Raw genomic sequence first — 27,694 nt, 5'->3', positions numbered from 1 at the left:
GATAAAGCTGCAGTAAACTATGATCATGTATGTCACCGCACTCCAGCCTGGGTGACTGAGTGAGATCCTGCCTCAAAAAATAAAAATAAAAATAAAAATAAGAAATGAAGCTGGAGGCCAGGCACGGTGGCTCAGGCCTATACTCCCAGCATTTTCGGAGGCCGAGGCAGGCGGATCACATGAGGTTGGGAGTTCGAGACTAGCCTGGCCAGCATAGTGAAACCCCATCTCTACTAAAAATACCAAAATTAGCTGGGTGTGGTGGCGGGGGCCTATAATCCCAGCTATTCAGGAGGCTGAGGTAGGAGAACTGCTTGAATCCGAGAGGTAGAGGTTGCAGTGAGCACTGCACCACTGCAGCCTGGGTGACAGAGTGAGACTCCGCCTCAAAAAAAAAGAAAGAAATGAAGCTGCAGAATTTACAATGCCAAATTTCAAGATTTACTATAAATCTGCAATTTTTATGACAATGTGGTATTGACGTAAGCACCAACATAGAAATCAATTGCAGAACAGACATTCCAGAGATAGAGATATACACATATACAGTCCATTGATTTTATCTAAAGTGACTAAGTCACTCAATGTAACAGGATAGTCTTTTCAATAAACACGGCTGGAACAACTGAATATCTATATTAAAAAAAAGATCTATATATCATAGATAAAATAGTAAACTTGAAATGCATCATGGACCACAAGGCAAGGCTAAAACTATAAAACTTCTGGAAGAAAACACAGTATAAAAGATTTGTGACCTTGGGTGGGGTAGGCAAAGATTTCTTTTTTTTATTTTTTTGAGACTGAGTTTCACTCTTGTTGCCCAGGCTGAAGTGCAATGGCGCGATCCTGGCTCACCGCAACCTCCGCCTCCTGGGTTCAAGCCATTCTCCTGACTCAGCCTCCCGAGTAGCTGGGATTACAGGCACCCATCACCACGCCCCGCTAATTTTGTATTTTTAGTAGAGACAAGATTTCTCCATGTTGGCCAGGCTGGTCTCGAACTCGCGACCTCAGGTGATCCGCCCACCATGGCCTCTCAAAGTGCTGGGATTACAGGCATGAGCCACTGCGCCCAGCCTAGCAAAGATTTCTTAGGACACACAAATACAAGACTGCAAAAAACAAAACAAAAACAGACAAAAAACCCACAACCTGATAACCTGGACTTCACCAAAATTTAAAAATGCACTTCAAAAAAAGAAAATTTCAAAAAAGAAAGAGCAAGTCACAGATTGGGAGAAAATATATGTAATATTTATATTTAACAAAAGACCCATCAAGAATAAAGAATTCTTACAACTCTTTAATAAGCACAAAACCCAATTTTTAGGTGAACAAAAGACGTGAACAGACATTTCTTTTGTGAAGATATACAAATGGCCAGTAAGCCCATGAAAAGATGCTCATTAGTCACCAGAGAAATACAAATTAAAACCACAGTGAGATACCTTTATACTTTCACTAGACTACTCAAGATCAAAGACTGACGACTGGCAAGGACATGGAGCAACTAGAATTCTCATAATCACACTGGAAAAGTTTGGCAATTTCTTTTAAACATTCAGTTACCTATGACCCAGCAATGACGCACCTAGATATTTATCCCAGAGAAATGAAAACATATTTCCACAAAAAGATTTGTACTTAAATGGTCATAGCATCTTCATTTAAGTCAAAAGATGAAAATAACCCAAACGTGCAATAATAAACAAATTTTGTTATAGTCACACAATGGAATACTACTGAGCAATACAAAAGTGCAAATTACTGAATTAACATGGATAAAGCTCAAAAACCATTTTGGTCCAGAGTGGTGGCTTATGCCTGTAATCCCAACACTTCGGGAGGCCAAGGTGGGAGGATCACTTGAGCCCAGGAGTTCAAGATCATCCTGGACAACACACCAAGACTCCATCTCTACAAAAAATATTTTTAGGCCGGGTGTGGCGGCTCACGTCTGTAATCCCAGCACTTTGGGAGGCCGAGGTGGGTGGATCACGAGATCAAAAGATTGAGACCATCCTGACCAGTATGGTGAAACCCCGTCTCTACTAAAAATACAAAAATTCATCAGGCATAGCTACTTGGGAGGCTGAGGCAGGAGAATCGCTTGAACCCAGGAGGCAGAGGTTGCAGTGAGCTGAGGTCACGCCACTGCACTCCAGACTGGCAACAGAGCAAGACTGTGTCTCAAAAAAAAAAAAAAAAAAAAAAATTTTTTTTTTTTAAATTAGCCAAGAGCGGTGGCCTGCATCTGTAGTCCCAGCTACTCAGGAGGCTGAGGTGTGAGGATCTCTTAAGTTCAGGAGGTCAAGGCTGGAGTGAGTCATGACTGTGTCACTGTACTCCAGCCTGGGTGACAGAGACCCTACCTCTGGAAAAAAAACAAAAAAATTGCTGAAAGAAGCCAGACACAAAAAGGTAGATATTATTTGATTCCATTTATATGAAGTCTTAGGAAAGTCAAAACTGACCTACAGAGAGAAACCAGAACACTGACTGCCTCGGGTGAGGACGGAGGTGAGGAAGCAGTGGGAGGTAGGGTGCACTGATGGGATTATTCTGTATCTCCACTGGGGCAATGCAGCTACAGGGGTGCGTACATTTGTCAAACTTCATCAAGCTGTACACTTACAATAGGTGCGATTTGGCTGGGCGTGGTGGCTCATGCCTGTAAATCCCAGCACTTCGGGAGGCCAAGGCGGGCAGATCATGTGAGGTCAGAAGGTTGAGACCAGCCTGGCCAACATGGCAAAACCCTGTCTCTACTAAAAGTACAAAAATTAGCCGGGTGAGGTGGCGTGCACCTGTAACCCCAGCTATTAAGGAGGCTGAGGCATGAGAATTGCTTGAACCTGGGAGGCAGAGGTTGCAGTGAGCTGACACTGCGCCACTACACTCCAGCCTGGGCAACAGGAGACTCTGCTTAAAAAAAAAAAAAAGGTACAATTTACCATATGTAAGTGAAATGTCAATGACAGTGATTTTTCTAAAAAGCAGTTATTTCTGCGGAATAGAAGTGGACAAGGTAGGGCAGAAGGTCAGTAATTACATTAAACACCTCTTTCTTTCTTCTTTATAAATGAAATAGAGACAGGATCTTGCTATGTTGCCCAGCCTGGTATCAAACTCCTTCTTGGCCTCAAGGGATCCTCCTGCCTTAGCCTCCCCAAGTGACATTAACACATGTGAGCCACCATGCCCGGCCATAAACACTTTTCTGTTCCGTTTGATTTTAAAACCACATGCGTATATGAGAGGAATTGAAAAAGTACATGAAAAATGTGCATTATGAAAAAACTATCCATGCATTTCAAAAATTTTTTGCACTGAAATAAACTCATACTAACTTGTTATAACGTGTCTGAACAAGATCTAGTGTGAGGCACTAAGAAGGATTAGACATCAATTTGAAAAGAGTCCCATGGGAGCAACACGAATTCTGCTAAAATGGAAGCAACAATGAACACCAAATTCAAGGTGAAGCTTGGGTGGAAGAAGGGTGAAATCACCAATGCTTTATGAAAGAAAAGTATATGGGGACAATGCTCCAAAGAAACCAGCTGTTTACAAATGGATAACTCATTTTAAGGGACAAGGCCAGGCACAGTGGCTCATGCCTATAATCCCAAAGACTTGGGAGGCAAGGCAGGAGAACTGTTTGGAGGCCAAGAGTTCGAGACTAGCTTAGGCAAGATGGTGAAACCCCATCTCTACACAAAATTAAAAAAAAAAAAATTAGCTGGGCACGGTGGCATGCACCTGTAGTCCCAGCTACTCGAGAGGTTAGGGTGGGAGGATCACTTGAGCCCAGGAGTTAGAGGTTGCAGTGAGCTATGATCGTACCACTACACTCTAGCCTGAGAGACAAAAAACGAGACTGTCATTTAAAAAAAAAAGACTACGGCCCGGTGCAATGGCTCAAGTCTGTAATCCCAGGACTTGGGGAGGCCGAGGTGGGCAGATCACTTGAAGACAGGAGTTCAAGACCAGCCTGACCAATATGACAAAACCTCGTCTCTACTAAAAATACAAAAATTAGCTGGGCGTGGTGGCACACGTCTGTAATTGGGAGGCTGAGGCAAAAGAATCGCTTGAACCCGGGAGGTGGAGGTTGCCACGAGCCGAGATCGCGCCTCTGCACTCTAGCCTGGGCAACAGAGTGAGATCCTGTCTAAAAAAAAAAAAAAAAAAAGAAAAGCCCTAGTAAGTATACAAAGCGACAAAATGTAATACTCAAGGGCACATATGTTCGGCCAGGCGAGGTGGCTCATGCCTGTAATCCCAGCACTTTGGGAGGCCGAGGCAGGAGGATCATGAGGTCAGAAGATCGAGACCATCCTGGCTAACACGGTGAAACTCCATCTCTACTAAAAATACAAAAAATTAGCTGGGCATGGTGGCGGGCGCCTGTAGTCCCAGCTACTTGGGAGGCTGAGGCAGGAGAATGGCGTGAACCCGGGAGGTGGAGCTTGCAGTGAGCCGAGATCCTGCCATTGCACTCCAGCCTGGGCGCCTGGGTGACAGTGCGAGACTCCGTCTCAAAAAAAAAAATGTTCAAATGCCCCATGGAAGAAGGGAGGAGTATGAAAAATACCAGAAATCTAAATGTAAAAAAAAATGTGGGGGTGACTGGAGAGTAGGCTGAGAGTATGCTGTGGATGGGAATGGTGGCAGGAACGTATGCTGAGTGGAAGTGAACAGCCCAGGCAAAAAAAAAAAAAAAAAAAAGATGGTGCCAGTATGGATGGAAAGAAGCCGGTGGGCTTGGTAGATCTACGCGGAGGTACAATACACTTCGCTTGGTGAGGAACTGGACGCCCAGGTGATGGACAATGTAGGAGGAATGATTTCTCAATCTCTGGTTAGCACTGAATTGAACAGATAATGGTACCATTCGTGGAGATAGGGATCAAGAGGCCCAGACTTAGAAAGATAACGAATTTGCTTTGGGATATGTATATTGAACTTAAAAGCCTCTGAAGCATGGAATAAGCAGATAGATTATAGAAGTTTGTCTTTTAGAGTAAAGGTGGCTCAATACAAAGAAATTTGTCACGCCTGTAATCCCAGCATTTTGGGAGGCCGAGGCGGGCGACACAATGGAGGTCTGGAGTTCGAGATCAGCCCGGCCAACATGATGAAACCCTGTCTCTAATAAAAACACAAAAAAGTAGCCAAGTGTGGTGGCGCACACATGTAGTCCCAGCTACTCGGGAGACTGAGGCAGGAGAATCGCTTGAACCCGGGAGACGGAGGTTGCAGTGAGCCGAGATCGCGCCACTGCACTCCAGCCTGGGCGACACAGTGTGACACTCACACAGTGAGTGTCGCCCAGGCTGGAAGAAAAAAAAAAAAAAGAAATTGCCTTTGGGAGTCAAGAGGGCCTAGAGGGAGCCTTGAGTCAACAAAAATTTACAAAGAGGGGCCTGCAAATAAGACGGGGATAGACCCGCCAAGCTGAGCCACTAAAACCCAAGGAAGAGGGCGTGAGCAGAAGAAGCAGGGCTCAAAAGCAAACGCTGCTGAGAACTCAGGTAAGCTGAAAACGGAAAAGGGCTGGATTTAGCAACTTGGAGGACACTGGTCCCTTGAGCCAGGGTTTTCTACAGCGATCAAGGGGATGCCTGGAGTGGGTTAAAGAGTTGATGAGAGGCGAGGAAAGGAAGTGGCTGAAACCAGACAAGAAGTTTGGCTGCGGGGCAGGAAAGGAGAAGAAACAGAAAGTGGCCGCAGGTGGAAGATCCAGAAAAAGGCAAGCGTTTATTTACTTTGTTCTTAAGTAGGAAAAACGTGAGCATGTTTCAAAGACGATCAGAAGAATGCTTTGAGGAGGGGGTGATGACACTAGACGGGGGCTCGGCGGGTCCCCACCGCCCCCCGCCTTCTCCTCCCCTCGCGTTCATCCCCCGTCGCCCCGGGCTCCCCTCCCCCTCTCCACTCCGCGAGGCTCGGGGCCGCAGCCATCCCGCACCGCCGGCCCGGCCCCCGGCACCTCCTCACCGCAATGGCCCCCTCGCTCAGTTGGCCGACCATGGCTCCGCCGCCCCGACTCCCGCGCGGACCCCGCGACAGCTGGAGCTTCCCCACCGGGGTCCCGCGCGCTGCGCAGTTATTGGCCCGAGAAGCTGCGTGCGCCGCTCCCGCCCCCGACGTGCGCGCGTCCCAGGGGCGGGCCCGGGCGCTGCGCAGCCGCCACATTGGCCGAGGCGCGGCGCACGTGACTTGCTCGCGGGCCCAAGGGAGGCCTGGCGCGGAACACGGGGCGCGGGGCGGGGCGCCGAGGGGCGCGCCAGGAGCTGCGCGGGCGCGGGGAGGGAGTCCGCGGCCCAGTTCCGGGCGCCTGTGAGCGGGCTCACGAGGCTTTCTCGCCTCGGTTTCCGGCCAGTGCACGGGTTGGTAGCCCAGAGGAGGTTAAAGCTGTTCCCTGAGACCTCAGCTGCTAAATGGAGTCGCAGCAGTGACCCGGTTCCTCCAGCAACGCGGGGCTGACTTCTCGACCGGGGCCAAACCCTGAGCTTGGCACCGTTGAGGGGGGGGTCTCCGAAGGGGAATCAGACCTGGTCCCTGTCCGTGGAGAAGAGGACAGTGTGTGGGGGCACTTTATGCCGTGAGTAGCCCCAGCGCCAGGTAGACGTGGTACAGGCCCCAAGAGTGTTGGAAATCAGGGAAGCCTTCCCAGAGGACGTGCCGTTTGAACCGAGTCGAAGAACGAACCTGTGGGAATTTTCCAGGTGGACTCCATAAGCCAGGGTAGGATTGGTCCGGAAAGCACGAATAGCCTCTGCCAAAACCTTGGAGAGATGAAATAGCCTGGCAAGCCGGGGATCGCAATGAGTAGTTCAGTATGCAAGGCTGCAGAGGAACAAGTGAGACCTGAGAATTAGAAAGTCAGCCAAGGGTCAAGTAAGGACGGTTTTGTCCTGGGCTTCCTGATATGCTTGGAGTAGCGTTGATGAATTTAAGGCAGAGCACTGACTTCTGTCTCAGTGTTGGAGGCTGGATTGAAAGTTGCGGGGGGGTGCCAATGGCATGGACACTAATTATGACACTCTAGGAAGAATGCCAGACGAGATGGTGAGGACTTAAACCGAAGGAATGACCTGGGGGTTGAAAGAGAACGCTGAACTATATGAGAGAGAGAAATACCTGTTAATTGAATAGTTGCTGGGGTGGGTGAGAAAGAAAAATCTGGGGAAGTGTCTCAGGTTTCAGACTTGAGAAACTAGGGGGATCAGGCCGGGCGCGGTGGCTCACACTTGTAATCCCAGCGCTTTGGGAGACCCAGGCTGGAGGATCACCTGAGGTCAGGAGTTCGAGACCAGCCTGGTCAACATGGTGAAACCCCCATCTCTACTAAAACTACAAGAATTAGCCAAGAGTAGTGGCGCACTCCGTAATCCCAGCTACTCCGAGGCTGAGGCAGGAGAATTGTTTGAACCTGGGAGGCAGAGGGTGCAGTGAGCCGAGATCGTGCCACAGCGCTCCAGCCTGGGGGACAGAGCAAGACTGTCTCACGCACAAAAAAAAACACTAAGAGGACACGGATGATAGCTATCTAGTCTGCTTCCTCTTTGTATAACCATCACCTGCATGGTGCCTGTCACAAAGTAGTCTTTCAGTAAATATTTCTGAATGGAAGGATGTTGAGTGAATTGCTGTGAGAGAATATAAATCTTTCCTTAGCATGTAAACTAGAGGAAAAGACCACAAGAATTGATTTTGTTGCTTTAGGCTTCCTTGAATGAAATCTTGATTTTCCTTTTTTTGACACAGAGTCTCCCTCTGTTGCCTAGGTTGGAGTGCAATGGCGTGATCTCAGCTCACTGCAACCTTGGCCTCCCCAGTCAAGTGATTCTCTTGCTTCAGCCTCCAGAGTAGCTGAGACTACAGGCGTGCGCCAGCACACCCGGCTAATTTTTTTATATTTTTGGTAGAGACGGGGTTCACTGTGTTAGCCAGGATGGTCTCGATCTCCTGACCTCATGATCCACCCACCTCGGCCTCCCAAAGTACTGGGATTACAGGTGTGAGCCACTGCACGGGGCCAAACTCTTGATTTTCTAAAATCGTGCGTTTGTGAGATTCCTATTTTCTTCCTCATTGTATAGATGGAAAGCAGCATGGGTCTGCCTGCGGATGAGTGGAAATCATACCTGCTTCAAAAGTGGGCTTCAGTCCCTAAGTCCATTCAGCTCACCATTTCTACAGCAGAGACCTTGAGCGATATCTTTCTTCATTCCTCTTCACTTCTTCAGTAAGTACATGGAAGCGTTAACGAGGCAATTGTGACCTGAAAAACGTTCTGTTTTGTCATTTGCTCTGAAGTAATCTCTGTCTCTCTCTCTTTCTTAAATAGAGGTGGAGTCTTGTTATGTTGCCCGGGCTGGTCTCAAATTTCTGGGCTCAAGCAATCTGGCCTCCCACGGTGCTGGGAGTACAGGTGTGAGCCATCATGCCTGGCCCAGTAATATCTCTTTTTTTTTTTTTTTTAATTTTTTATTATACTTTAACTTCTAGGGTATTATACTTTAACTTCATGTGCACAATGTGCAGGTTTGTTACGTATGTATACGTGTGCCATGTTAGTGTGCTGCACCCATTAACTCATCATTTACATTAGGTGTGTCTCCTAATACCAACCCTCCTCCCCCCCCCCCCCCCCCCCGTAATATCTCTTTTTGATGGAAAATGCCTGAAGTGCTTTTCGTGGTTCCTTTCTATCCCAGCATGTCCTGTGAACTAATTCACTTCTGTCATCCCGCAGGATTAGCCAGATCTTTCCTCAGGAAAGCTCTCACTGAGCCTCAGCTGGGCCATCTTTACTCTGTACATTTACAACGCTGTGTGATTTTCCTTTATATATGTGTGTGCTCTTTTGACTAATGCCTGCATTTGCCACTAGATTGTGAACTTCATGAGGGAAGGGACCATGTTTGTATTTGTTTGTGTTTCTTTTTTTTTTTTTTCGAGACAGGGTCTCGCTCTATCGCCCAGGCTAGAGTGCAGTGGCGCAATCTCAGCTCACTGCCTCTGCCTCCCAGGTTCAAGCGATTCTCCTGTCTCAGCTTCCCGAGTATTTGGGATTACAGACGCACACTACCACGCCTGGCTAATTTTTTTTTTTTTTTTTTTTTTTTTTTTGAGACAGGGTCTCACTCTGTCACCCAGGCTGGAGTGCAGTGACACGATCTCAGCTCACTGCAACCTCCGCCTCCTGGGTTCAAGCGATTCTCATGCCTCAGCGTCCCAAATAGCTGGGACTACAGGCATATGCCACCACATCCGGCTAATATTTTTGTATTTTCAGTAGAGATGGGGTTTCACCATGTTGGCCAGGCTGGTCTTGAACTCCTGCCCTCAAATGATCCGCCCATCTCAGCCTCCCAAAGTGCTGGGATTACAGGCATGAGCCACTGTGCCCGGCCTGTTTGTCTTTCTATAGACAAAAATAGTGCAGTGTCAAAAAACAATTGCTCAGTAAACATTAATTGAATGATAGTTTGGTAAAGTACATAAAGTTCTTAGTTTAGTGACTGGCTCTTATTAGTGCTTAATATGTCATATAAACCAGAACCTTATATATTTGCAGATCCACAAACACACACCTTTAAAGTTCAAGGTTGACATCTTTGTGCCAGGAACTGGCACAGTGCCTGGCACTTAGTAGGTGCTCAGATATTAATTGAATGAAATAATGAGTTCAGTTTTGAGCCTTGCCAGTTCAGATACTTGGTACAATTAGGGTTATACTTCTTTTGTTATTCTTCTTTTCTTTTTTTTTTTTAGACAGAGTTTTGCTCTTGTTGCCCAGGCTGGAGTGCAGTGGGGCAATCTTGGCTCACTGCAACATCCGCCTCCCAAGTTCAAGCAATTCTGCCTTAGCCTCCCGAGTAGCTGGGATTGCAGGCTCATGCCACCACACCCGGCTAATTTTGTATTTTTAATAGAGATAGGGTTTCGCCATGTTGGGTAGGCTGGTCTCCAACTCCTGGCCTCAGAGGATCCGCCCGCCTTGGCCTCCAAAAGTGCTGGGATTGCAGGCATGAGCCAGCACACCCGGCCCCCCAGTACATTTTTATTTCTAGCCTCTTTGTGTCCCTTGCCCATTTTCTAGTGGGTTGTCTTTCTTTCTCTTGTTCATTTGTAGGAGATCTTCATAAATCTAGCTGTGTAATTCTTTGCTATGTAAGTTATTATTTGCTATATAAATTATTCCCAATCTGTTTATCTTTTTTACCTTATTTACAATGTAAATTTTGTACATTTACATTCTATATAAATTGTGTATATAGGTTTTAAATTTTTAAATTTTATTTAAATTTTTTTAGAGACAAAGTCTCAGTATGTTGTTCAGGCGGACCTCAAGCTCCTGGGCTCAAGCGATCCTCCTGCCTTGCTTGGGATGGTGGAGTAAACCATCCTAAGCAAGACATAACCCAGAAGCTATAAAAGAAGATGAAGTTGGGTGTGGTGGCTCATGCCTGGAAACCTAGCACTTTGGGGGTCAGAGGTGGGAGGACTGCTTGAGCCCAGGAGCCTGGGCAACATAGTGAAAAATTAGCCAAGCATGGTGGCATATGCCTGTCATCCCAGCTACTCAGGAGGCTGAGGTGGGAGGATCACTTGAACCTGGGAGGTCAAGGCTGCAGTGAGCCATGATCGTGCCACCGCACTCCAGCCTGGGTGACAGAGCAAGGCTATTTCTCAAAAAAAAAAAAAAAAGGAAAATGACAGATAAGGCTTTATAAAAATCAAGCCAGACATGGTGACATATGCCTGTAATTCCAACTACTTGGGAGTTTATAAAAATATTCTTTGTTGGCCGGGCATAGTGGCTCACGCCTGTAATCCCAGCACTTTGGGAGACTGAGGCAGGTGGATCACAAGGTCAGGAGATCGAGACCATCCTGGCTAACACAGTGAAACCCCGTCTCTACTAAAAATACAAAACAGTCGGGCATGGTGGCGGGCACCTGTAGTCCCAGCTTCTCGGGAGGCTGAGGCGGGAGAATGGTGTGAACCCGGGAGGCGGAGCTTGCAGTGAGCAGAGATCACGCCACTGCACTCCAGCCTGGGCGACAGAGTGAGACTCTGTCTCAAAAAAGAAAAGAAAGGAAAATAGTGCCACTGCACTCCAGCCTGGGTGACAGAGCGAGACTCCGTCTCAAAAACAAAAAATAATAATATCTTGGGTATTTTGTGTGCATTTCCCCCATGTGAACTTTAGAATTGGCTTATTAAGTTCCTTTTTTTTTTTTTTTTTTTTTTGAGATGGAGTCTGTCGCCCAGGCTGGAGTGGCGCGATCTCAGCTCACTGCAAGCTCTGCCTCCTGGGTTCACGCCTCAGCCTCTCGAGTAGCTGGGACTACAGGCACCTGCCACCATGCCTGGCTAATTTTTTATATTTTTAGTAGAGACGGGATTTCACCATGTTAGCCAGGATGGGATTACAGGCGTGAGCCACCGCACCCAGCCAACTTCTCAAATTCTATAAAAAATGTTGTGGGTTTTTGATTGAGAATGTGTTGGATTTATAGATTCATTTAAGGAAACCTGACATCTTGACAATATCAAATTTCCTAATCCAAGGGTATGTCTTCCCATTTATTTAAGGCTTCTTTTACATCGTTAAGTAAAGTTTTATAGTTTTCTTTATATAGGTCTTACACATTTCTTGTTCAACTTATTCTCGTTGTAAGGTTTTTGTTGTTATTGTGAATGAGCCTTTTCCCCCCAATTACATTTTCTAATTGGTGATTGGTGGTGTAAATAAAAAATAAAAGTCATCCGATTTAAAATCATTTGGCTGGGTGCGGTGGCTCACACCTGTAATCCCAGCACGTTGGGAGCCCAAGGCAGGCGGATCACCTGAGGTCAGGAGTTCAAGACCAGCCTGGGCAACGTGGTGAACTCCTGTCTCTACTAAAAATACAAAAAATTAGCTGGGCATGGTGGCGGGCGCCTGTAATCCCAGCTGATACCATGGTGGGTTATGGTAGCCTCAGAATGAATTTGGAGAGCTTCCTGCCTTTTTCTATGCTCTGAAATCGTTTATATAATGTAGGAATTATGTGGTTCTTAAAGGCTAGTAGAAAAATCCTGTAAAACTATGTAGACTGGATGCCTTAGTGAAAATATTTTCCTTCCTTAGTTTAATTTTTTATCAGAATAATATGTGTACATACTTTAAGAAATCAAATAGGCTGGGCGCGGTGGCTCACACCTGTAATCCCAGCACTTTGGGAGTCCGAGGTGGGCAGATCACGCCTACCATGCCCATGTCAGGAGATTGAGACCATCCTGGCTAACACGGTGAAACCCTGTCTCTACTAAAAATACAAAACATTAGCCAGGTGTGGTGGCGGGTGCCTGTAGTCCCAGCTACCCAGGAGGCTGAGGCAGGAGAATGGCGTGAACCCGGGAGGCGGAACTTGCAGTGAGCCGAGATCGCGCCACTGCACTCCAGCCTGGGAGATAGAGCGAGACTCCATCTCAAAAAAAAGAAAAGAAATCAAATAGTGCTTCAAAATTTATCAGGAAAAACAGCAACTCCCTGTCCACTCTTCCCCATTCCTGATTTTTATTCCCCAGAGACAGCTACTTTAAATTATTTTAACTGTTTCTTCTGGCATTTAAATTTTTCATTTATTTATTTATTTATTTGTTTGTTTGTTTATTTTGAGTCAAAGTCTCACTCTGTCACCCAGGCTGGAGTGCAGTGGCACGATCTCAGTTCACTGCAACATCCGCCTCCCAGGTTCAAGTGATTCTCTTGCCTCAGCCTTCCGAGTAGCTGGGATTACAGGCACACATCACCACGCCCAGCTAATTTTTGTATTTTTAGTAGAGATGGGGTTTCACCATGTTGGCCAGGCTGGTTTCAAACTCCCAACCTCAGGTGATCTGCCCACCTTGGTTTCCCTAAGTGCTGGGATTACAGGGGTGCCACTGTGCTCAGCCTTCTGACAATTTATTCTTTCTAAACAGTGCAAACACTGCTCTTTCTTGAGTTTGTATAATTTTAGATGTAATTTTGCTCTCTTATCCCCAACTCACAGGCATATACTTTGTTTTTTGCTTTTGTTTTTTTGAGATGGAGTTTCGCTCTTGTTGCCCAGCCTGGAGTGCAATAGCACCATCTTGGCTCACAGCAACCCCCGCCTCTCTAGTTGAAGCAATTCTCCTGCCTCTACCTCCCAGGTAGCTGGGATTACAGGCACGTGCCACCATGCCCGGCTAATTTTGTATTTTTAGTAGAGACGAGATTTGTCCATGTTGGTCAGGCTGGTCTCAAACTCCTGACCTCAGATGATCCACCTGCCTCAGCCTCCCAAAGTGCTGGAATGACAGGCGTGAGCCACCACTCCTGGCCTATACTTTGTTTTTCCCTCATTCCCTCATGATAACTGTTATAATATAACCAATAGAATATTAAATTGATTGAACCAACATTCAGTGCATATATTCTTATGTCTGTGTAAATATTGCTCCCATGAACCACGAAGGATGCTTTGAATTACATTTCCTTTGTTGTACCGCTCTCGTTTCCTCTGGGGTTAATAAATCACCTCCATTTTTGTTTGCTCTATATGTCTCTCACTAATTCATACCGAGCCCTCTCTCCTTAAAAACAAGTTCGCTCAAATAGCTGTTTTTAAGTCTGTTCAATCACAATCTAAAGTAACCAAAAAAGATTTAAACTTCTGATCTCCACATGCATGCCTGTTAGGTAAAAATAGGAATTGGCCCTTTAAAGTCTAAAGCCAAGCAGGCACTTTTCTTTCTTGCCAATGGACATTCTTTGAGGAATGTTTTCCCACAAGAGATGCCTTTCATCTGTTGAAAATCTTTTGAGACCGAAGATCCCCTACTGTCCACCCCTACCTCTCCACTCCTGCAATTAATAATCTCCTACAGTGTCGCAGGAAATCTTCATAACTTCACTATCCACACTCACAGCCTTCTTGCTTGTTTTTATTTTGTACTGATTCAGTTGGAATAACTTGTGTCAGAAAACAAGGAAGTGCTCGAAGACGAATAGAGTTCTATAAAAAAGAGCCTAGGCCAGGTATGGTGACACCACTCACACCTGTAATCCCAACACTTTGGAAGGCTTAGGCAAGAGGATTGCTGGAGCCCAGGAGTTTGAGACCAGCCTGTGCAACATAATGAGACTATGTCTCCACAAAAAAATTAAAAGTTAGCTGGGCATGGTGTCACATGCCTGTAGTCATAGCTACTTGGGAGGCTGAGGTGGGAAAATTGCCTGAGCCCAGGATGCCGCGGCTGTAGCGAGCTATGATGGTACCACTGTCCTCCAGCCTGGACAACAGAGCAAGACCCTAGATCAAAAACAAAAATAACATAGGAACCAGTCTGAAGAGGTTCTCACTGGCCAACATTAGCATAATTTGACCATGAAAAAGTGTAATGGTGGTAATAGTTTATGATAGTAAATTATTTAAGTCCATAGTGGTACTGTAAATATCTGAGTTTACTTTCTTATTTGACTTTTGAGCAGGCATGGTGGCTCATGCCTATAATCCCAGCACTTTGGGAAGCCAAGATGGGCGGATCACCTGAGCTCAGGAGTTTCAGACCTGCCTGGCCAACATGACGAAACCCCATCTCTACTAAAAATGCAAAAATTAGCTGGGCGTGGTATCAGGTGCCTGTAATCCCAGGTACTTGGGAGGCTGAGGCAGAAGAATTGCTTGAACCCCAGAGGCGAAGATTGACGTGAGCCAGGATCACGCCACTGCACTCCAGCCTGGGAAACAGAGTGAGACTCTGTCTCAAAACAAACAAAAATAAGTAGATACATATTATGTCTGTGTGAATATTGCTCACACAAAACAAGTAAAAGAAGAAAAAGGAGGAAGTTTGTCTTTACAAAAGAATGCCAATTAATAAATTTAGAAATAATGGTAGAATCAGAAAACTCACCATTTTGTAACCCCCGCGTGATGGATGATTCTGGCAATTATCAGTGGATGCTCAAACCTGTAGACGTAACATCATTGGGAAACAGGCTCTTCACGTGATCTCAAAGAGTGGCCCTATAGATTATTTAACTCTAAGGGAAAGGTGTCTTTACATTGCAAAGATTCAGCAATTACCACCTTAACTGAGTGACCAAACTTAGCTTCCACAGTGCTGGGGAGACATCATATGTCTCCTGATTTGAGGCAACAAGAAGTATATAGATTTAACTATGTAGTCATTTTGTTTGTTTGTTTGTTCTGCGACATAGTCTCGCTCTGTCTCTCAGGCTGGAGGGCAGTGGCGCGATCTCTGCTCACTGCAACCTCTGCCTCCCAGATTCAAGCGATTCTCCTGCCTCGGCCTTCAGGGTAGCTGGGATTGCAGGCATGCGCCACTGTGTCTGGCTAATTTTTGTATTTTTAGTAGAGACGGGGTTTCACCATGTTGCCCAGGGTGGTCTCGAACCCCTGACCCCAGGTGATTCACCTGCCTTAGCCTCCCAAAGTGCTGGGTTTACAGGTGTGAGCCACCGCACCCAGCCATATTCTTAATAAAAATTGTTTAATGTGAATCTAACCATGAGGAAACAATGAGGCAAAACCAGAATGTGAAACATTTTTCTGGTGTTGAATCTTTAAAAAAAAAAATTACGCATTAAAAAAACCCAAAAAATTATAGTTGGCCAAGTGCAGTGGCTCACACCTATAATCCCAGCACTTTGGGAGGCTGAAGCAGGTAGATCCCTTGAGCCCAGGAGTTGGAGGCCAGCCTGGGCAACACAGTGAGACCCCATCTGTATTTTATATAAAAAGTCATTTAGCTGGGCGTGGCAGTACATGCTTATAGTCCTAGCTACTCGGGAGGCTAAGGCAGGAGGTAGAGGTTGCAGTGAGCAGAGGTCGTACCACTGCACTCCAGCCTGAGCAATGGAAGTAAGACTCTGTCTCAAAAAAAAAAAAATTAAAAATAAATTTAAAAATAACAGCACTATCTAAAAGGAGACTAAAGAGAAATAACTAAATTCAATACACGAGAACATAGGGTGAGAAAAAGATGAAACAGACATTTTAGGAATAATTGGTAACATTTAAATTTAAATATTTGAATTACTGTTATTTTTTAGTGATAATGATATTATGGTAATATAGGAGAATGTCCTTATTTTTAAAGCAGAGGCCTGCAAATATTTAGAGGTGAACATCCGTGATGCCTGTACTTACTTTCAAATGGCTTAGAGAAAAAATGGTGCATATGTGGATATGTCCCAGTTATTAAGCTATTATGTCCAATCTCAGTAATCTGCACTCTACTTTGGGGCCAGAGCTGGGACTTTCTGCTTCGCCAGTTAGCTCCGTGAAAGGCTTTACATCCCCAGCGTTCTAGGAGAGAAGGCAAGGATGGAGGAAGAAAAACTGTGTTGTTTTTTTTTGTCTGTATCCTAATGACAATCTACATGCAGAAGGCTGAAGTTGGGCCTTTATATCCAAAAATTAACTTAAGGCCGGGCGTGGTGGCTCATGCCTGTAATCCCAGCACTTTGGGAGGCCGAGGCGGGCAGACCACGAGGTCAGGAGATCGAGACCATCCTGGCTAACACAGTGAAGCCCCGTCTGTACTAAAAATAGAAAAAAAAATTAGCCGGGCATGGTGGTGGGCGCCTGTAGTCCCAGCTACTTGGGAGGCTGAGGCAGGAGAATGGCATGAACCTGGGAGGCGGAGCTTGCAGTGAGCCCAGATTGCGTCACTGCACTCCAGCCTGGGTGACAGAGGGAGACTCCATCTCAAAAAAAAAAAAAGTCGAGTTCATCATCTATTGCTAGGCAAGAATAATTTTGCTATTACTGTTTACCACAAACCTTTTGTTTGAACTAGGATTTTTAGGTTTAACCTAATTTAAAACAAAAACAGATACTGGGCATGGTGGCTCATACCTGTAATCCCAGGACTTTGGGAGGCCGAGGCAGGAGGATCACGAGGTCAGGAGATCGAGACCATCCTGGCTAACACGGTGAAACCCCGTTTCTAATAAAAATACAAAAATAATTAACCGGGCTTGGTGGCGGGCACCTGTAGTCCCAGCTACTTGGGAGGCTGAGGCAGGAGAATGGTGTGAACTCAGGAGGCAGAGCTTGCAGTGAGCCGAGATCGCACCACTACACTCCAGCCTGGGTGACAGAGCGAGGCTCCATCTCAAAATAAATAAATAAATAAATAAACAAAACAAAAACAGAAAAAAGAACAAGCTCTATGGTGTAGCAGACAGGCATAGGGTTTTGCCTTCGTATTTTCTGGACTGGAGTAAATGTAGAACAGGCAAGCATACCTCTTAAATTAAATAAAATCATTCCTAGTTTTTCTTTTTTGTATTATTTGACCCAGACTGGAGTGTGGTGGTGCAATCCCAGATCACTGCAACCTTCGCCTCCCGAGCTCAAGCGATTCTCGTGCCTCAGCCTGCCGATAGCTGAGACTGCAAATGCTTGCCACCACGCCCGGCTAATTTTTGTATTTTTTATAGATATGGGTTCCACTATGTTGCCCAGGCTGGTCTCAAAGTCCTGGACCAGGTGATCTGCCCACTTCAGCCTCCCAAAGTGCTGGGATTACAGGTATAAGCCACCGCGCCGAGCCCTATTTGTGACTTTCGTATGTTGTATTTAAATATTAATAAAATCATATTTGATACTAACTTTGTTTTTACCTCATACGTAGCAAAGATAAATAATGGTTTATAAAATTTTCATATATTCAAACACAAAAGTGTTATACTGAGTCACAATGTAAAAGGTATTTCTTATTGTGGGTCTTTGTAAACAAAAATTTTAAAAATACTTGTAAACATTATCCAGGGCTTTTTGTTCTGTTTTTTGTTTTTTTGAGACAGGGCCTCACTCTGTCACCCAGGCTTGGATGCAGTGGGGCCATCACGGCTCTCGCAGCCTCGACCTCCTGGGCTCAGGCAGTCCTCCCTCCTCAGCCTCCCAAGTAGCTGGGACTATGGGCATGTGCCACCACACCCAGCTAATTTTTGTATTTTTTGTGAAGACAGGGTCTTCCCATGTTCCCCAGGCTGGCCTCCTCCTGAGCTCAGGCAGTCCTCCCTCTTCAGCCTCCGAAAGTGCTGGAATTACAGGCGTGAGCCACCGCACCTGGCCATTCTGCAGCTCTGTGATTTCTTCTTTGATTCAAGAGTTGCTTAAGAGAATTTTTAGTTTCCATGTCATTTGTGTTTCTACTTTTGTTATTCGTATTTTACTTTATGGCATTATAGTCAAAGACAATAGTCTAGGTTATTGTATATTATTTCTTTTTTTTTTTTTTTTTTTTTTTTTTTGAGACCGAGTCTCGCTCTGTCACCCAGGCTGGAGTGCTGTGGCCGGATCTCAGCTCACTGCAAGCTCCGCCTCCCGGGTTCACGCCATTCTCCTGCCTCAGCCTCCTGAGTAGCTGGGACTACAGGCGCCCGCCACCTCACCCGGCGAGTTTTTTTTTTTTGTATTTTTTAGTAGAGACAGGGTTTCACCGTGTTAGCCAGGATGGTCTCGATCTCCTGACCTCGTGATCCGCCCGTCTCGGCCTCCCAAAGTGCTGGGATTACAGGCTTGAGCCACCGCGCCCGGCCATATTATTTCTTTTTATTGGAAGATAGGTATATTTTTTGTTAGTATGTGTATATGTGTATATGTCTCTATATGTGTTAGCTCAGCTTTATTTTATTATGTAGCGCATTTATATATTTATTAAACTTTTTAGTTGGAAATAATTTCAGACTTACTTGCAAAAATAGTACAAAGAGTCTGGGCACAGTGGCTTACACCTGTCATGCTAGCACTTTGGGAGGCCGAAGTGGGCAGATTGCCTGAGCTCAGGAGTTCAAGACCAGCCTGGGCAACATGATGAGATCCCATCTCTGCTAAATATACAAAACATTAGCCGGGCGTGGTGGTTCACACCTGTAATCCTAGCTGCTCCCGAGGCTGAGGCACAAGAATCGCTTGAACCCGGGAGGCGGAGGTTGCAGTGAGCCCAGATCATGCCACTGTTGCACTACAGCCTGGTGACAAAGGGAGACTCTGTCTCCAAAAAAAAAAGTACGAAGAATTGGTGAATTCTTCCAAATTTGGCAAGTGTTCATGTTTTACTACATTTACTTTATGATTCATTCTCATTATCTCTCTTCTTTTCTGTCAGCCACTCAAGTATTTTCAGCAGTTGAAGTGGAGAATACTCCTTGGTTCGAAAGACACCATATATTAATCTCATTCTCCAGACGCAAGATCCTGGCTGGGCACAGTGGCTCACGCCTGTAATCTCAGCATTTGGGAGGTCCAGGCAGGCGGATCACTTGAGATCAGGAGTTCAAGACAAACCTGGCCAAAATGGCGAAACCCTGCCTGTACTGAAAAAACAAAAAAAAATTAGCTGAGCGTGGTGGTGCGTGCCTGTAATCCCCACTGCTCGGAGAGGCTGAGGCAGGAGAATCGCTTGAACCCAGGAGACAGAGTTGGCAGTGAGCTGAGATTGTGCCACTGCACTCCAGCCTGGGTGACAGAGCGAAACTCTGTCTCAAAAAAAAAAAAAGATATTTATGATGTATGATCCGAGGGATGGTTCATTGGCCAATAATTATGAGATAAAGAATAAAAAATTAGCATTCAGTCCTCTAAATAGAAATTCTAGCCAGGCGCGAGGGCTCACACCTGTATTCCCAGCACTTTGGGAGGCTGAGGCAGGTGGACCATTTGAGGTCAGGAGTTCGAGACCAGCCTGGCTAACATGGCAAAACCCCACCTCTACAAAAAGTACAAACATTAGGCAGGCCTGGTGGCACACATCCTCCCAATTAGTGTAGCTACTCAGGAGGCTGAGGTGGGAGAATCTGAGCCTGGGAAGTCAAGACTGCAGTGAGTGGAGATGGCACCACTGTACTCCAGCCTGAGTGACAGAGTGAGACCCTGTCTCAAAAAAATTCTGGTCCCTGTGTCTCTGAGACTATGAAATTTCTTTCCTCTAATCACATTGCACAATATACACATCCTCATGTGTGCGAAATGTTTTGCAGGCCCGCTTTCTTGTTTTGAAGGCAATGGTTTGGAGCTTTCCTTGAAATAACGCATTTCTGCTGCTTTTGTTTCCTCCTCTCTTCACGCAGACCTGAGGATGAACTGTTTCTAAAAAGACTTTCTAAAGGTTACTTGGTGGGAAAGGACTCGGACGCTCCCCTTTTCTACAGAGAACAAGGAAACAAAAAATTTCAGGAGAAAGATTACACAGGAGCTGCAGTGCTATATTCTAAGGTAAAACACTCCCAGCTCAAGCAATTTATTTGTTTATTTTTCTTTGAGACAGAGTCTTGCTCTCTTGCCCAGGCTGGAGTGCAGCGGTGCAATCTCAGCTCACTGCAACCTTCGCCTCTGGGATTCAAGCAATCCTCCCACCTCATTCTCCCGAGAAGCTGGGATTACAGGCATGCGCCACCATGCCTGGCTAATTTTTGTATTTTTAGTAAAGATGGGTTTTCGCCATGTTGGCCAGGCTGGTCTCAAACTCCTGACCTCAGGTGTTCCGCCTGCCTCAGCCTCCCAAAGTGCTGGGATTGCAGGCATGAGCCACCATGCCTGGCCCAGCTCAGCAATTTAACAATGCATATTTCTTCAGGAGGTAGAGCCATATTGCTAAATTTCATAGCCAGTGTTACCTTTATCTATAATATATTGAATGGATTTTAAAAAGAAACCTGACAGAATTCTGCTGTGGTTATAGTCTAAAACAAAAGGTAGTTTATCGGCCCAGTGCAGTGGTTCACACCTGTAATCCCAGCACTTTGGGAGGCTGAGTCGGGAGGATCACTTGAGACCAGGAGTTCAAGACCAGCCTGGACAATATAGGGAGACCCCTTCTCCACACACAAAAAAATTTTTTAATTAGCCTGACTGGTGGTGGCAGGCATCTGTGGTCCTGAAATGGGAAATGTTCCCTTGTTCCCCTCGCAGGGCGTGCAGTGGAGGTGTGGCTCGCTTCTTCAGTGCCCTGCTGCTCAAACCTCTAGGGGAGCATATAGACGGGCAGGCTGTGGGGCTCTGACCCGAGGGCAGTGTCTAGGGTTGAATGTTTACAGCTGAAGCCACAGTGGGCGCGTGTTCCATGGTGCTACTTTAGTTTGCTGTCTCTAGGCGGCTTGTGTTGACCAGCTCGGTTAGACTCGCCACCTTGTTGCAAGGATGGGGGCTTCCTGTATCCCGGGTTCTTGCCTCGGTGTACTGGAAGAATCAGATCATGCGTGGCTTGGAGAATGAGTGCAGGGTTTTACCGAGTAGAAGTAGCTCGCAGCAGATTGGGGAGCCAGAAGGGAGATGGTTTTCCCCTGGAGTCCGGCCACTCAGCGACCCAACTCTTCTCCAACTGCTGTGGCCAAACGCTGTGTCGTTCTGCCACCGGTCGGTGGCATGCTGGTGCCTGTCGGCTGCTCTTCTGCCGGCATACTCCTGACAACGTCCAGCTGCTTATGTGTCCGCCTGCTGGGGTCTTGGGTTTTTATAGGCCCAGGCTGGGGGCGTGGCAGACCAGGGTGGTCTTGGAAAAATGCAACATTCGGGCGCGAAGGCAGGAGTGCCTGTCCTCACCTAGGTCAGTGGGCACGGCCCGAGGGTGAAGCCCTAGCCAGGAACTCGCCTTTATGCAGCGTTCCCTGCCCACCTACCATATCAGTGTCAGCTACTCAGGAGGCTGAAGGCAGGAGGGTCACTGAGACCAGGAGTTCCAGGCTTCAGTGAGCTGTGATGGTGCCACTGCACTAGCCTGGGTGACAGAGTGAGACCCTGCCTCAAAAAAAAAAGTAATTTATGTGTTCTGAATTTATTCAAGAAACTTCTGTGTCCATATTCCTTCCGATACCTTGTAGCGGTAAGCTTACTGGCCCCTCGCCTGCCTTGCCCATGTCTGTCAGCCGCTGTTGAACTGCGTGCCACTTTTGTCTGAATGTGTGATGAGACTGTTAGCTTGATGGAATCAGTCATCTGTTACTCTTGGCCAGGCACAGTGGCTCACACCTGTAATCCCAGCCCTTTGGGAGGCTGGGGCAAGAGGATTGCTTAAGCCCAGGAGTTCAAGACCAGCCTGGGCAACATAGCAAGACCCCATCTATACCATAATGTATAAATGACTCTTGTTGTCCTGCTTTCATAGTAAGAACTGGAACAAGATCCGTTGAGCAACTTCCTTCCATAGCTTTTAAGAGACTTACATGGGCTTAAAGCAGGAACGTATCAATCTCTTGCACCAGGTCTGTGACCTTGGATATTAAAAGAGTAAGTTTAAATTTGAAGGGTAGGCTGGGCACAGTGGCTCACTCATGTAATTCCAACACTTTAGGAGACCCAGGCGGCAGGATCGCCTGCGCCCAGGAGTTCAAGGCAGGCCTAGGTAACACAGCGAGGCCCTGTCTCTGTTCAGAACAAACAATTTTTTTCATTTGAAGGGTGTGGATCCTACTCTGAATCTTTAACAGGTTTATGCTTGAATGTGCTTGCAGTTTGGGATTAATTTTCCAAAAACGATCACACCTACAACAGCAGCTTCTACAGCTGATAAAATCCCTGCTTTGTAGTGTTATAATAAAGTATTTAGCTAAATAATGTAAGCTTTAGTGATTGCTGAGGGATTAAAGTCCGTTAGGTGTAATGATCCAGTGATAAATGGCTTAATAGTTCTTTTTTCAGAGCTAATCTCTTCAACTTTATGTATGTGCATCATAAATGTGATCACATGGGAAGTTCTTTAAGGAAAACAGGGAAAATAAAAACTGAAGCCAGAGAAAAAATTAAGGTTTGCTCTGACTGCGGAGGGAGATGAGCCTGCCTATTTCATGAAGCCAGTATGTCGGTGATTACGGTGCTGTGCAATTTTCTAGAAAGCTGCTATTCTCTTTGTAAAAATATTTGTTGTTTTTATCTGATTGTAAAAGTAATATATGTTTACTTCGAAAAGTACAGAGAAGCACAAAGAGGAAAAAAAACCTCATAACCCGTGATAGGCACTGTTAACGTTTTTGCTTACATCCATCCAGCCAGACTTTTTCCTCCGAAAATATGTTTTTACAAAATTGGGATAATGCTGCACCTTCTGTTTTGTGACCTGCCTTTTTCCCTCGACAATTGATTGTGCCCATTTTCTCATGTTGTTAAATTTTCCACTGGAACACGATGCTTTACGGCTGGCTTAGTGTTCCATGACGGAGAAAAAGCCGTACTTGATTTCACATCTCCTAATGTTGGCAAATTGTTCGGGATCATAACACTGCAATGAGCATCTTTCTATGTAAATATTTGCATATATCCGATTGCTTGCTTAGGGTAAATTCCTAGAAGGGTAATTGCTGGGGCAGAAGGAATGTATTTTTTCAGGCCTTTGGTACTTGATGCTGAATTGTTCTCCAGGAAAGAACTAGTTAACATCCCTGCTGGCGGAGTACGGGAATGTTCATTTCTCCGTATCCCAAGCAGTACTGGTTGTGATGATTACAGTTTCATTATTATATCGGTTTATTGGTGAGTAGAGAATCTGTTCCCATAGATTTTAAAAGTGCAGGAGTGTACAGTGTCGTCTGCCTCTCCTGTCGCCTGACCACGTGATTTTCTGTTCCCATAAACTAGCACCGTTGAGTGTATTTCCAGAGCATACTCCAGACGTGTGTAAATACAGCCTTCCACCCCTGCACACACACCGTGTTTTTACATCCGTAACATTCTGCACATATTGTTCAGCATCATGCCTTGTCCACTTAACAGTAATAGTTTAAAGATCATTCCATTTCAGTACATAAAGAGCATCCTCAGGCCGGGCGCGGTGGTTCACACCCGTAATCCTAGCACTTTGGGAGGCCGAGGCAGATGGATCACCTGAGGTCAGGAGTTCAAGACCAGCCTGGCCCACAGGACGAAACCCTGTCTCTACTAAAAATACAAAAATTAGCTGGGCGTGGTGGGGCATGCGCCTATAATCCCAGCTACTTGGGAGGCTGAGAGAGGAGAATTGCTTGAACCCCAGTGCGGGGGGTGGGGTGGGGGGGTGTGTGGAAGTTTTAGTGAGCCAAGAACATGCCACTTCGCTGTAGCCTGGGCGAAAGAGCAGAACTCTGTCTCAAAAAACAAGAGCGTCCTCATTCTTTATTATGGCTACATGGTGTTCCATTAAATGGGTGTATCAATTTATGTAACCAGTATCCTGTGGATCAATGCTTGTTTCCTATCTTTTGCTATTTCAAACAATTCTGTGATGAGAAACTTTGCACAGGGCCAGGCACGGTGGCTCACACCTGTAATCCCAGCACTTTGGGAGGCCGAGACGGGTGGATCCCCTAAGGTCAGGAGTTCAAGACCAGCCTGGCCAACGTGGTGAAACCCCGTCTCTACTAAAAATACAAAAATAAACTGGCATGGGCCGGGCGCGGTGGCTCACGCCTGTAATCCCAGCACTTTGGGAGGCCGAGGCGGGCGTATCACAAGGTCAGGAGATCGAGACCACGGTGAAACCCCGTCTCTACTAAAAATTACAAAAAAATTAGCCGGGCGTGGTTGTGGGCGCCTGTAGTCCCAGCTACTCGGGAGGCTGAGGCAGGAGAATGGCGTGAACCCGGGAGGCGGAGCTTGCAGTGAGCCGAGATCGCGCCACTGCACTCCAGCCTGGGCTGGGTGACAGAGCGAGACTCCGTCTCAAAAAAAAAAATAAAAAAAAAAATAAACTGGCATGGTGGCATATGCCTGTAACCCTAGCTACTTGGGAGGCTGAGGCAGGAGAATCACTTGAACGCAGGAGGCGGAGGCTGCAGCGAGCTGAGATCGCCCCACTGCACTCTAGCCTGGACAACAAAGAGAGACTGTGCCTCAGAAAAAGAAAAAAAACCCTTGCATGAATGTCATTTTTCATATATAACTGTATGATAAATGATAGTAGGATTAATTCCTAAAAGAGGAATTGCTGGGTCAATGGATATTTTATATAGATATATACATATAGAATTTTGACATATATTGTTAAATTACCCTCGGTAATTATGAAACCAGTGTACACCCCCACTAACCGCATAATGAGAATGTCCATTATCCCACTCCTTGACCAGCTCTGTGTGCCATCAATTTTATTTTGCTTTGCCTGATAGGTAAAAAATGGCCTTTCTGTACAGTTTTAATTTGCATTTTATTGATTGTATGAGGCTGAGCATTTTTTTTCACATATTTAAGAGCCATTTTTATTTCCTGTGAGAACTGTCCATATCGTTGCCCATTTTCCTGTTGATTTATTGGTTGTCATCTTAGTGATCTGTAGGAAATCTTGACAAAGTAAAGAAATCAGCTCTTTGCCTGTAATATGAATTGCAGGTATTTTTTCCAGTTCAGTGTTTGCCTTTTGCTTGTGTTTGTTTTTGGTGTGAAGATATTGTTTATTTTCAGGCAGTCAAGTTTATTCACCTTTTATGGCCTCTGGGTTTTGTGTCACAGTCAGGGATTCTTCCAGCATTACTTTGCATGCTTTCTATAGTTCTTCTAGTGCTCCTGTTGCTTTGTTTTTACATTAAGAATTTGATGTATTTGGAATTTATCCAGTGAAAGATTTATCACTTTATTTTGCTCATCGTCTACCTACTTATCCATATATATATGTTTATTTTATTATTATTATTATTTTTTGAGACAGAGGCTGGAGTGCAGTGGTATGATCTCAGCTCCCCACAACCTCTGCCTCCTGAATCCAAGCAATTCTCCTGCCTCACTCACCCAAGTAACGGGGATTACAGGCGTGCGCCACCACGCCCAGCTAATTTTTGTATTTTTCTTAGTAGAGATGGGTTTTTGTCATGTTGGTCAGGCTGGCCTCGAACTCCTGGCCTCAAGTGATCCACCTGCCTCGACCTCCCAAAGTGCTGGGGTTGCAGGCCTGAGCCACCACATCGGGTCTTATCCCAGTACTTTTATTGAATGCTCACCATCTTTCCTACCTTTACTTGAGTACCATATTTATGGTTATTATTAATCCTTGCCAATTTGATGATAGAAAAAAGTACTCTTTTTTGTTTATTTGTCTGTTTGTGACCATCTCACTCTGTCACTCAGGCACTATCTCAGCTCACTGCAACCTCCGCCTCCCAGGTTCAAGCCATTCTCATGCCTCAGCCTCCCAAGTAGCTGGGATTGCAGGCACACATTACCATGCCCTGCTATTTTTTTATATTTTTAGTAGAGACGGGATTTTGTCATGTTGGTCAGGCTGGTCTCGAGCTCCTGGCCTCAAGTGATTCACCTGCCTCAGCCTGGAATTACAGATAGGAGCCACCACGCCCATCCTAGTATCCCTTTTTTTGCATTCATTTTCATCTATTTGGCTATCCGTATGTGAATTAATCATTTGTTTTCTGTAACTATTTATGTTTCTCCTTGTGTGAATTTCTATGTGTGCCACCCACCCTTTGTTATATTCAGGAAATGGGATATTATGCTTGCAGGTACTTCCCTCAGTTTCTTATTCACCTTCAGTGTTGTTTGTGGTTGAAGCTGTATCTGACAAAGTGCTTTTAATACTGATGTCCTCACTTGCTCTTCACAGCTTTGCTCTCAGGTAGTTAAAACGTAAGCTGAAGCACAACGAGGTTCAGTAACTTTCCCAGTTTCACAGTCTTTAGTACAAGAGCCCGTAATATCTGAAAAATGTACTTTAGAGATGCTAGTTTCCATTTATACCTTTAACCAGTTCATTGTTTTGCAGGGAGTGTCACATTCAAGGCCTAACACTGAGGACATGTCGCTGTGCTATGCTAACCGCTCGGCAGCCCTCTTCCACCTGGGTCAGTACGAGGTGAGTATCAGATACCTAGTGTGCGTGCAGAGGATCCGGGGGGCCTTCACTGGAGGACTAGACCTTCGTCTCTGCTTCTTCCATGGAGCTCTCAAATCAGGTCATGCTGCTATTGGTTGAATCGGAAGCACATTAGCATCTACCTAAAGTTGGGCTGGGCACTCACAGCTATAATCTCAGCACTTTGGGAGGTCGAGGCAGGCGGATCACCTGAGGTCAAGAATTCAAGACCAGCCTGGCCAACACGGTGAAACCCCATCTCTATTAAAAATACAGGCCGGGCGCGGTGGCTCAAGCCTGTAATCCCAGCACTTTGGGAGGCCGAGACGGGCGGATCACAAGGTCAGGAGATTGAGACCATCCTGGCTAACACGGCGAAACCCCGTCTCTACTAAAAACACAAAAAATTAGCCGGGCGAGGTGGCGGCGCCTGTGGTCCCAGCTGCTCGGGAGGCTGAGGCAGGAGAATGGCGGGAACCCGGGAGGCGGAGCTTGCAGTGAGCTGAGATCTGGCCACTGCACTCCAGCCTGGGCGACAGAGCGAGACTCCGTCTCAAAAATAAATAAATAAATAAATAAAAATACAGGGATAAAAATTAGCCGAGTGTAGCGTAGTGTAGTCCCAGCTACTAAGGAGGCTGAGGCAGGAGAATCGCTCAGGAGGTGGAGGTTACAGTGAGCCAAGATCACGCCACTGCACTCCAACCTGGGTGACAGAGTGAGACTCTCTCTCAAAAAAATGTAGTAGGCCAGACACGGTGGCTCACACCTGCAATCCCAGCCCTTTGGGAGGCCAAGGCAGGCGGATCACGAAGTCTGGAGTTCGAAATCATCCTGGCCAACGTGGTGAAACCCC

At 46.0% G+C, this 27,694-nt stretch overlaps 2 protein-coding genes across 24 annotated transcripts in view; one reads left to right on the top strand and one right to left on the bottom strand.

The window, feature by feature from the left end:
* Positions 1-6,146, bottom strand: part of RPA1 (replication protein A1) — a 64,045-nt gene extending 57,899 nt beyond the window's left edge. The window contains exon 1 of one of the 2 annotated variants that reach the window (XM_045375672.2): positions 5,999-6,146. Coding sequence is in view for 1 of the 2 variants with exons in the window: in XM_045375671.2 (XP_045231606.2) it covers positions 6,007-6,039 (33 nt within the window). In the remaining variant the exon portion in view is untranslated. The remainder of the gene's footprint in view (positions 1-5,998) is intronic. The other variant, XM_045375671.2, reaches the window with a different exon arrangement.
* A 124-nt stretch (positions 6,147-6,270) lies between these two features.
* SMYD4 (SET and MYND domain containing 4) overlaps positions 6,271-27,694 on the top strand; it is a 47,484-nt gene continuing 26,060 nt past the window's right edge. For 2 of the 22 annotated variants that reach the window (XR_012425107.1, XM_005582455.5), the window contains exons 1-4: positions 6,271-6,613; positions 8,115-8,260; positions 20,144-20,288; positions 26,749-26,838. Coding sequence is in view for 17 of the 22 variants with exons in the window: in XM_005582455.5 (XP_005582512.3) it covers positions 8,115-8,260; positions 20,144-20,288; positions 26,749-26,838 (381 nt within the window). In the remaining 5 variants the exon portion in view is untranslated. Of the gene's footprint in view, positions 6,910-6,933; positions 7,081-7,939; positions 8,031-8,114; positions 8,261-17,509; positions 17,601-20,143; positions 20,289-26,748; positions 26,839-27,694 lie in introns of those variants that run through there. The other 20 variants (XR_012425108.1, XM_005582456.5, XR_012425109.1 and 17 more) reach the window with 17 other exon arrangements.

This window comes from Macaca fascicularis, chromosome 16, assembly GCF_037993035.2.
Source record: "Macaca fascicularis isolate 582-1 chromosome 16, T2T-MFA8v1.1".
NCBI lineage: Eukaryota > Metazoa > Chordata > Mammalia > Primates > Cercopithecidae > Macaca > Macaca fascicularis.
Note: the sequence above shows the minus strand (reverse complement) of the source record. Positions and strands in the feature narration are given on the sequence as shown.